This window comes from Delphinapterus leucas, chromosome 12 (genome assembly GCF_059928025.1).
Source record: "Delphinapterus leucas isolate spDelLeu-1000000601 "Yukka" chromosome 12, BTC_Dleu_Yukka2, whole genome shotgun sequence".
In the NCBI taxonomy this organism is placed as follows: Eukaryota; Metazoa; Chordata; class Mammalia; order Artiodactyla; family Monodontidae; genus Delphinapterus; species Delphinapterus leucas.
Genome location: NC_143140.1, coordinates 21,436,082 through 21,446,311, shown reverse-complemented (window position 1 = coordinate 21,446,311; position 10,230 = coordinate 21,436,082). Strand labels below are relative to the sequence as shown.

Genomic DNA, 10,230 nt, shown 5'->3' with positions numbered 1-10,230 from the left:
CCACCATCACCACAGACTCCTCTAGACTTTTCTCCCGGCTAGAGTTAGCTAGCCCACCATTGCTCTGTGACTAGTTATCATTTTTCTACATTGGCACATGCTTTGAAAAAAGCATATTGTACCTCCGACATATTAGATATCCTATAAGGACATAACATATAGTAGCCTTAAACTAAGTGGAGACTTTGTAACAGAGTTTGGGCTGGGCCCTCTGCTTCACTTGCTCCAGTGCCAAGGAGACTTTGTAACAGAGTGTGGGCTGGGCGCTGCGCTTCACTTGCCTGAGTGCCAACTGTGTTCTTGCCTTACTTCACTAGTGAAGTTGTAGCCAGAATGTGAACGGCCATCCACAATCACCTCCTCCTTACCCTATCTGTGCCTATGGGGGCCTTTCTGACCTTATTCTCTCAAATGCACTAATTTAGTATATTTCTAATAACATAGCATACAAATTATGTATATATTATATGTATTCTATACATAATTTTTACATTATTATAGCTCTACAAACATTGTAACCCAATAAAGGTTATTTCTTACTTTAACTATTAAGCAACTAAGTAGTGTAATTACTCATACATTTTCCTCTTCGGTACAATACACTTTCTCCAAAGGTAAAAGTGGAGAAGTAGAGGAGAGAGGAAGGAAGGAAGAAAGAAAAGAAGGAAGAGAAAGGAGAAGAATCATGGAGAGCATCCCCAAGTTATTTGTAACTACTTCGGGAAAGTAGCATAAAATAAAACCCCTCCAAAGTGACGTAAGAAAATAGAATACTTCTATTCTCTTTGTGCCACTCAATACCCAGTAATCCTGGGAGGCCCTGAACTACAGGGCAGGAACCCTTGACTGAAGCAAAATAAAAGAGTATTGCTATATCTTCTGATAAATTTTAATTGGTGCTGTTCATCATATATTTCTAGCTCTTTTTTTCTTTTTCTTTTGAACACATGGTTATTACATTTAACCATGTAAATTCTTTAGCCAATGAATTGTGAGTGGAAGTAAAGGGTGTCACTTTCAAGGGGTAATTTTAAGAGAGAATGTATAAAAAAATGATAAACCACAACCAAGTGGGATTTATCCCAGATATGCAAGACTGGTTCAACATTCAAAAATCAATTAATGTAATTGCTAGAGGACGGAAGAAATGAAAAGTGCCTACTGAGCTGGAAAGGCATCTTGAGACGGACAAACTGATCCATACAATCAGCGGATCAGTTTATTTTATGGTAATTTAATCATAGGGTGGGATTGGGATTGGACCGATAATGACCTGGAAGCATTCACAGCTGCACTCGGCACGCCGAGGGGCCACTGGGACAATTTTATAGTTAACTTAGGGTATGGGGGGTAGGTGCTTGGAAACAAGACAGAGTACAATCCTGCGCAGGGTCAGCAGAAGGACAGGAGAAACTAGAAGGGCCCAAGATGGTGTCAGTTATAATAACACACAATAATCCATCACATCAACAGGCTAAGAAAAATCACATGACCATTATTGATCGATGCGGAAAAAGCATTTGACAAAATCCAACACCCATTCACGATAAAAACTTTCAGCAAGCTAGAAACAGAGAACTTTCTTAATTTGATAAAGAATATCTATAAAAAACATAAAGCAAACATCATACTTAATAAAAACTTGAGGTTTTCCCACTAAGACCAAAAACAAGGCAAAGACTTGGCGTCACTCCTTCCAACATCATACTGGAAGTATTACCTACTGTAATAAGAAGAAATAAAAGGTATACAGATTGGGAAGGAAGAAATAAAACTGTCCTGTTTGCAGATGACGTTATCATGTATGTAGAAAATCCAAAAGAATCCATAAAACCACTCCTGGAACAAATAAGCAACTATAGCAACACTGCAGGATACAAGGTTAATATATAAATGTCAATCATTTTCCTATATAACAGCAAAGAAGAAGTGGAATTTGAAATGAAAAACACAATGCCATTTACATTAGCAAACCCCAAAATGAAATACTCATGTACAGATCTAACAACGTATGTACAAGGTCTATATGAGGAAAGCTACAAAACTCTGAAGAATGAAATCAAGGAAGAACTAAATAAATGGAGAAATAGTCCATGTTCTTGGACAGGAAGACTCAATACTGTCAAGATGTCAGTTCTTCCCAATTTGATCTACAATTGGGATTCAATATAATCCCAATTACTTGGGGATAGACAAACAGATTTTAACTCTATGTGAAATGGCAAAACCCCCCAGAACAGCCAACACACTACTGAAGGAGAAGAACAAAGTTGGAGGATTGACACCACCTGACTTCAAGACTTACTGTAAAGTGACAGTAATCAAGACAGCGTGGTATTGGTGAAGGAAAAGCTAAATTGATCAATGGAACAGAATGGACGGCCCAGAAATAGAACCCCATAAATATAGTTAACAGATCTTTGACAAAGAAGTAAAGATCTCACTAAAGAAGGTATCAGGTGGATGGCACGTAAGTATATGAAACAATGCTCCACACATCAGCTGTCATCAGGGAAATGCAAATTAAAACAACAATGAGGGGGCTTCCCTGGTGGCGCAGTGGTTGAGAGTCCGCCTGCCGATGCAGGGGACATGGGTTCGTGCCCCGGTCCGGGAAGATCCCACATGCCGCGGAGCGGCTGGGCCCGTGAGCCATGGCCGCTGAGCCTGCGCCTCCGGAGCCTGTGCTCCGCAACGGAGGAGGCCACGGCAGTGAGAGGCCCACGTACTGCAAAAAACAAAAAACAATGAGATACCACAACACATCTACTAGAGTGACCCAAATCTGGAACACTGACAACACCAAATGCTGGCGAGGACGTGGAGCAACAGGAACGCTCACTCACTGCGGGAGAGAATGCACAACGGCGCAGCCACTGTGCAAGACCGTTTGGCAGTTTCTTACAGAGCTAGACATACTCTTACCATATAATCCATCAGTCATGCTCCTTGGAAGTCAACTCCTCTGAAGCTGAACACCACACAAAGCCCTGCACACAGATGTTTACAGCAGCTTTATTCATAATTGCCCCAAACCGGAAGCAAACAAGATGTCCTTCGGGAGGTGAATGGATAAACTGTGGTCCATCCAGACAATGGAATACCACTGGGCACTAAAAAGAAATGAGCTCTCAAGCCATGAAAAGACATGGAGGTGCATGTTACTAAGTGCACACTGCTAAGTGAAAGAAGCTAATCTGAAAGGCTACGTACTGTATAATTCCAGCTATATGACATTCTAGAAAGGGCAAAACTATGGAAACAGCAAAAAGATCAGTGGTTCTCAGGGGTTGGGGGTAGGGGAGGGATGAATAGGTGGAGCACAGTGAATTTTTCAGGCACTGAAAATATTCTTACAATAGTATAATGATCGATACATGTTACTATACATTTGTCCAAATCCCTAGAACATGCACCACCACGAGTGAACTAGGTATATGTATACTATAGACTTCGGGTGATTATTACAGTGCGTCAATGTAGGTTCCTTAAATGTAACAAAAGTACCACTCTGGTGGTATGGGGGAGGCTGTGCATGTGTGGGGCAGGGGTTAAATGGGAAATCTCTGCACCTTCCCCTCAATTTTGCTGAGACTCTAAAACTGTTTTAAAAGCTAAAGAAAAATTTGGGGAAAAGAATACTACATGGTAATATCCTTAAGTAATCTGTTCGATTCAGACTCAGAAATTCTGGGACCACATTTGTAATTACTCATTACCAAGCAAGTCGTACAATTGAGGTCATGCCCTATACAGCCTACATCTTAGAATCCAGCATGATACTCTGAACACCCAAAACAATAGATATTATGAAGAATTAAATGGAGAATTAAGAGAGCCAAGTGAAGCCCTAAAACGCTGGAGTATTATCAGTGCCATAAAACAGCTGGAAATCTATTTTAGAATTTGAACACTTTGGAATTTTTTTCACCCAAAGTTAATTTACTAAGGTCTACTCTCATGTTTCCCCTTAATCCATTTTTATTAAGAATTCTGTTGCCTCACCAACAATATATTTGCTTGAAGAAAACAGTTCTACAACTTTGACATTTTAGTGTCATTTTATACTATACAAAGCCTATTTACATAGTTCTTCAGAAAATATTTCCACTTTTCACTCACTATTCCAAGTGTGAAAATGATATCAAATAGATTAGATTTACAGGGAAGCACAAAAGAGAAAACAATTCTACAATTTAATACCTACAGTGTCACTAGTGGTTTTTTACAGTTTTCTTTTGAGGATAATCCACTGAATTTTTCTGCCAATGACATTTCAGAGTGAAGTTGTCTTCAGGAGTAGATTTCCACACAGAATCAAGAGTATAACAGTCCAATATATTTTACAGGTGATACCTGACAGTTTATGAGTAGCTGCAAATCACTTTTTTCCCCATTTTTTTTCCAAAGTCTTGGATGATGAACAGGAATCATGACTCTCACCACCACTATAGTGCTCATATAAAGTCTGAAATTAAAAACACACATCCGATTTATAACTTTTAAAATTCAATGTATTACGATATCAGATTAACAAAGGTTTAACTCCACATCTTCTAATATGTAACAAATTTCTCCCTTGTTCTCATAATTAGGAAATTATTTTATACACTATTGGAGATAATGAAAAATTTTTAAACAGCTGGCTTGGCCTAAGAATCAGTGATCATGCGATGCAGATCAATCTTTCTGTAAGAAAAATGTAACAGAGCTATTTATAAGCATATATATGTATCCTCAAGGCCTTCTTAATCTCCCTTACTTTTTCTTTTTCTTCTCTGTTTCAACAAACCTCTTTTTAAATTGTTTATTTTTATTGAAGTATAGTTGATGTACAATATTGCATAGCAAAACTCTTTTTTTAAAAATTGAAGTACAGCTGATTTATAATATTGTGTTACTGTCTGGTGTACAGCAAAGTGATTCAGGTTATATCTATATCTACATCTGTATCTGTATCTGTATCTATCTATCCCTCTCTCTATATATTGTTTTTCATGTGCTTTTTCATTATAGGTTATTACAAGATACCTTACTTTTTCTTAAATAAAGCCAGTCTTAGATAAATTCCTGTACTGTAAAATACACTCATCAGGAAATATACTTTCAGCTGATATTTAAACTAAAGAATGGAAGACATTAAAAAAAGATACAACTGCTATACAAATAAGTATAATTAGCTATATTAAAATCTACATATTTAGTAAAGGACTTAAGGCTAAGCCAACGTCTAATTTATGAAGATGAAAGATATCTTTGCCATCAAGGAACACATAACCTTAGTGATAAAGGTAACCCACCTCAGTTTTATTTATAAAAGGCTTTAAACAATACACTGGTAGAAATTTAAAACATAGAGATATGAAACATAGAGAAAAATTACAAAACAAATTTTGTCCAATTTCAATTCCTAAAGCCATTGATTTAGCTACCAGAACTTGAGAAAATTTAAGAAAAAATTTACCTTATATCATATGGATACAAATATAATGGTGAATATATAGTAAATTCCTCCAAAACTGTATCCAAGTTCTTAACATCTTAGATTGGTGTTATCCCTATCCATAGAGCTAACAGTGATTTTAGTTTAAGCTCCCATAATTTTACAATAATGTTATAACTGAAATATATAACTAGTAACTAAAGTCAATAAGCATACCTAGTGTTCTGGAAATGACTAGGTGTTTGATGTCAGTGAGATCCAAAAAATTATGGTATAGATATAAAGAGGCATTGGGAGACTAAAAGATTTGAGACATTTGCTTTGAGAAATGTACTGACTGCTATATACAGCCTCACAGAAGTCATTACATGTGACAAGTACTGTGATTTCTCTACGATGGTTTAAAAATAAAGTTGGCTAGAAAAAAATGAATTCAAAAGCTGTGTTAAAAATGGTGTTGATTTAAGATTCCTTATTGAATTTATTCCAGTTGAGACCCAACAGCAGTCTTTTCAATGCACCCTATATGACAATCCATTTTCAATTGTGCTGTCTGCACAATAAGAATATAAATCAAATAAATCTATATTTGTCAAAAAGTACATGTTAAGTATCTAAATACAGAAACACACTTCATAGCTGATCTGATGATTGGGCCAACTTTCCTTTGCATTACCTGTTTAAGTGTCTAACTCACTAAATTATACAAAACGATTAAAATTAGTGTAGACAAAGAATAGACATACTTTAGCAGTTTTCAAAATGGAGTTAGGAGAATTCAGGCCAACAAGCTGGCCCAGAACATATTTCATTTCTTCAGTGGTTACCTTAGCCATCTGGTTCCCTGTAAAATAATATATATAATCAATAGCACACTGGTATCAAATAAGAAAAATATAAGTTCATATATAAATATGTATTCTGTTTAAAAGCACAATAACTGGCATTCTTGTAACTTATCACTGATCATAGCCCCTTACCTAGGATAGGTAAAAATGAATGCCAGCAGGTAGAGAAAGGTGATCTCATTTATTTTAGTATTTAGCATTAAGGAATATCCTTAAGGAAGGAGGCAGGCAGGAGGAGAGCAGCCAGAAGGTTGTTTATATTAGCAATCGGGTAATAAACTTATTTTTAAAGAAGTACCTGGATGAGTTTGAATCTGAACATATGGATGTGCCAGGAGCTCAGGAATGGAGATCCTCTGTTTAGGGTCCCTTATTAAACAACACTATAAAAATAAAGATAAATTTTTTAAAAAACGAAGCAAGTTTTCTTATGCAATATTGATACAATATTTTCCCAGGCTGCATCATATTACAGAAGTTGCTTTCTAGAGAGCCTACTTAGAAATGACAAAATTATTTTACACGTCATTTTTGCAAAACCTCCAAGTATTCATAAGTTTTAAAAACCTTCAAAGTGAACTTAACACATCTTTAAAAACTAACTCAGTAAGCAATTCCTCTCAATAGACCTCTCAGTTATATCTAAGCCAGTTACATAATTCCAATCATTTCAACTATTTCTTTTTCTTTCTTTTTTCTTTTCTGGGTGTGCCATGCGGCTTGTGGGATCTTAGTTCCCTGACCAGGGATTGAACCCGGGCCATGGCAGTGAAAGTGCTGAGTCCTAACCACTGGACTGCCAGAGAACTTCCTCAGCTATTTCTTTAAGTAAACAATTAAGTACTACATGAAATATAGTTCTTCTATATGTATATACTATTAATGTTACCTTTAACACATCTTGAAGATCTTTCTCTGGAATATCAGGAAATTCAATTTCATGATTAGGGTCAATTATGGCATGTAACTTAGAAATCTGATTAATGATATGCTGAAACGGTGTTTTCCCGTAAGTCATATAGTACAAAATGCAACCTAAGGACCAAACATCACTTTTGGGGCTTATCTAAGTTAAAAAAAAAAAAAAAAAAAAAAAAGAAGAAGAAGTTATTGTTATTTTAACATAAAATTAAAATATTATACACACCCTAATATTTAAAAGCATAACTAAACCTCAATAAATGTCCAAGCATTAGACTATGTTCAGGACAAAACATCCTCTTCTCATTTTGATTACACTTGGTTATTTTATCAAAAGAAATGAACTTCAGTTTAAATCTTTCAACAAACTCATAATCAAAATATTTCAACTGAAACAAAATATTACATTCTTGTCAGCCTGTGCAAACACAAAACTAAAAACCCTAAGTGCACATTTTAAATTTACATGTTTTCCCCAAAATTACTGAATTAAAATAAGTTTTTATATAAATTCATAATATATAAATATGTATAGATTTTAAAAAGGTTATTTAAGTTGAGCTATCCTAAACTTAAGAACACAAACTATAGAGTCAGACTGGGCTGGGCTGGGCTTGAATCCTGGTCTTATCACTAGCTAGTAATTCTACATGTCTCTGTTTCCTCATCTCTAAAACAGAAATAACAAAAGTACGTTGTCATGGGCCTTAAATGATGTAACCATGAGATATGGGTAGGCATAGAGAATAGTTTCTGATATAGTAAGTACTCAATAAGTATTACTTATTATTAAATATCCTTTGTATTAAATAATCTCATTAGAAATAATGTGATACTATAACATAGTTATGCTTTTGACTTTTAAAAGAACATGATTAAGACCAAACACAGAAGTGAGCATAATAAATGAGAATGGCTAAATTCCTCTTTTAAAAGATACTCAATATGCATTAAAACAAAATGTAACCACATGCTCTACACAAAGGATTAATCTAAACCAAATGACACAGAAAGGTACAAGGAAAAAAGAAATGGACATCTATAACCAAATGCAAGAAAGAAAGAAAAAAAAAGGAAACGAAAGCAGAGACAGCAATATTAATATTAGAAAAAGAGAACATGGCAAAATGCTTCTAACAGAAGAGAGAAAGCCATTTTACAGTGATAAAAGGTACAATCAACCAAGAAGAGATGACACTTATGAACTTCTATGCACTGAAACTACATTTAATAGAACTATATAAAGCAAAAATTGTATTAAATTCTTTGAAGGAGGGCAGATTTAAACATGCCTTTCAGAACATGACATAGAATAGATCCCGTTATCTGAACACAAAGAAAACTGAAAATTAATTAAAAAATAACCTCCTCTTCCTCCAATTTAACCACTTGGAAATATAAGTCCATTTCTAGATACTAAATCATGAATTAGAAAGAATTTCAGATTCTGGAAAAATGGCTGTGGCCGTGTAGTTTTCAAACTCTCCAAAGCCCCAGATAAGACAGACAGAGCAGCCTGGTAGCAAAACCGTAAACATATGGAAAATATTTACAATAAAAGCGGAACGTGAATGGAGACAAACTACCCACAGCCACAGGTCGTGCGTGGTAGAGGCATTTGAAGCAGAGAGGAGAGAGGAGTAATGAATGGGCCCAGCAGACCTCAGAACAGGAGCCCCAGACGGCCAAGCCTGTTCACTGGAAAGCAATTCGAGAACAGAGCGAGACTGGGAGGGGCTTTGAACTCTTCCATAACAAGGATTACCTCCCACGTTGGGATAAAAATTTATCTTCTATTCAGAATCACTAGTTGAGATTGACCAATACTACCTATTTAAGTACTGAGTTGATAACTGAAAAGAATCTGAACACTACATGCAGTTCAAAGTAAATTTTATTTTAAAGTAACAAAGAATGAAACAATTTTAAAACTGAAATTAGAAATTTTGGAAATTAATGAAAATAAGAAACACTACCATAAAACCTAGAAGTAGCAGCTAAAGTAAAACTCAAAGTAAAATTCAGTTTTAATGTTTTAATTATAAGGAAGAATACTAAAATTAAATTAGCAATTATTTAAATGCAGAAGCTGGGGGGAGAAACCTAAAGGGAATATAAATAACAAAGATAAAAGCAGAAATTAATTAGAAGACAAATGAAAATAGAATTAATAAATGAAATGAAGACCTGGTTCTTTAAAATTAACAAAACCCTGGCAAGTCTAATCAAGAAAAAGAGAAAGACAAATCTAAGTATTAAAAGAAAAGGAGAAGCTAAAGAGGTATAAAAAGAATTTTTATAAGAGAGACTATTTGGCATAATTTTATGCCAGCTATTTGAAAAGATATTTAGAAGCCACAATTTCCTAGGAAGGAAAATATAATTTAGTAAATGAAAGCACATTTATTAAGCAATTGTTTCAAGCTGGACAATGTACTAAGTGCTCTATATTCTTTCTCATTTAATCCTCGATTACTTTTAAAATAGGTACTGTGTGCAAGCCTAACTTGCAGATGAAGAAACTAGGCAAGTTAAGTCACAAAGACAGTTGATAAAGAGGCAGATCTATGACTTGAACGCAGGTACTGCACAGCGGTGTGTGCTTGCATCCATTTGAAGACACTGGTATAGAGAAAGAAGGATTAGCTTGGCAGCCAGAGGCACCATGGCAGGCAGAATGGACCCAGCAAGGGGCACCAAGGAGGCTAACACAAAAGCTCACAGAGGTGGTGAAATAAGAAAAGTGGGAAGGTACCTGGGAATATTACCTACTAGAGTTGTTCTTGGAAACAGAAAATTAACAAATGAATAAATGGTAAATAAAATTTAAGAATCAGAAAGGAAACAAAGGTTATCAGTTCACTGTTATTTAATTTAAGGTGCCCGTATCAGAGCTAATTTAGTCTTATTTTTTTTCTTTATTTTTAAAACTCAAAAAACATCCTGTGTGCATTTCTTATAGGAGCACATTGTGAGGCATCACCATATTAAAAGCACAATATTAAAAGAACAATATCA

General features: G+C 35.2%; 1 protein-coding gene across 4 annotated transcripts in view; it reads right to left on the bottom strand.

The window, feature by feature from the left end:
* Positions 1-230: 230 nt before the first annotated feature.
* TTK (TTK protein kinase) overlaps positions 231-10,230 on the bottom strand; it is a 46,030-nt gene continuing 36,030 nt past the window's right edge. For all 4 annotated transcript variants that reach the window (XM_022590330.2, XM_022590331.2, XM_089921761.1 and 1 more), the window contains 4 exons: positions 7,181-7,357; positions 6,590-6,674; positions 6,190-6,287; positions 231-4,468 (listed from right to left, as the gene is read on the bottom strand). In XM_022590330.2, the coding sequence (XP_022446038.2) occupies positions 4,382-4,468; positions 6,190-6,287; positions 6,590-6,674; positions 7,181-7,357 (447 nt within the window). In that variant the 3' untranslated portion in view covers positions 231-4,381. The remainder of the gene's footprint in view (positions 4,469-6,189; positions 6,288-6,589; positions 6,675-7,180; positions 7,358-10,230) is intronic.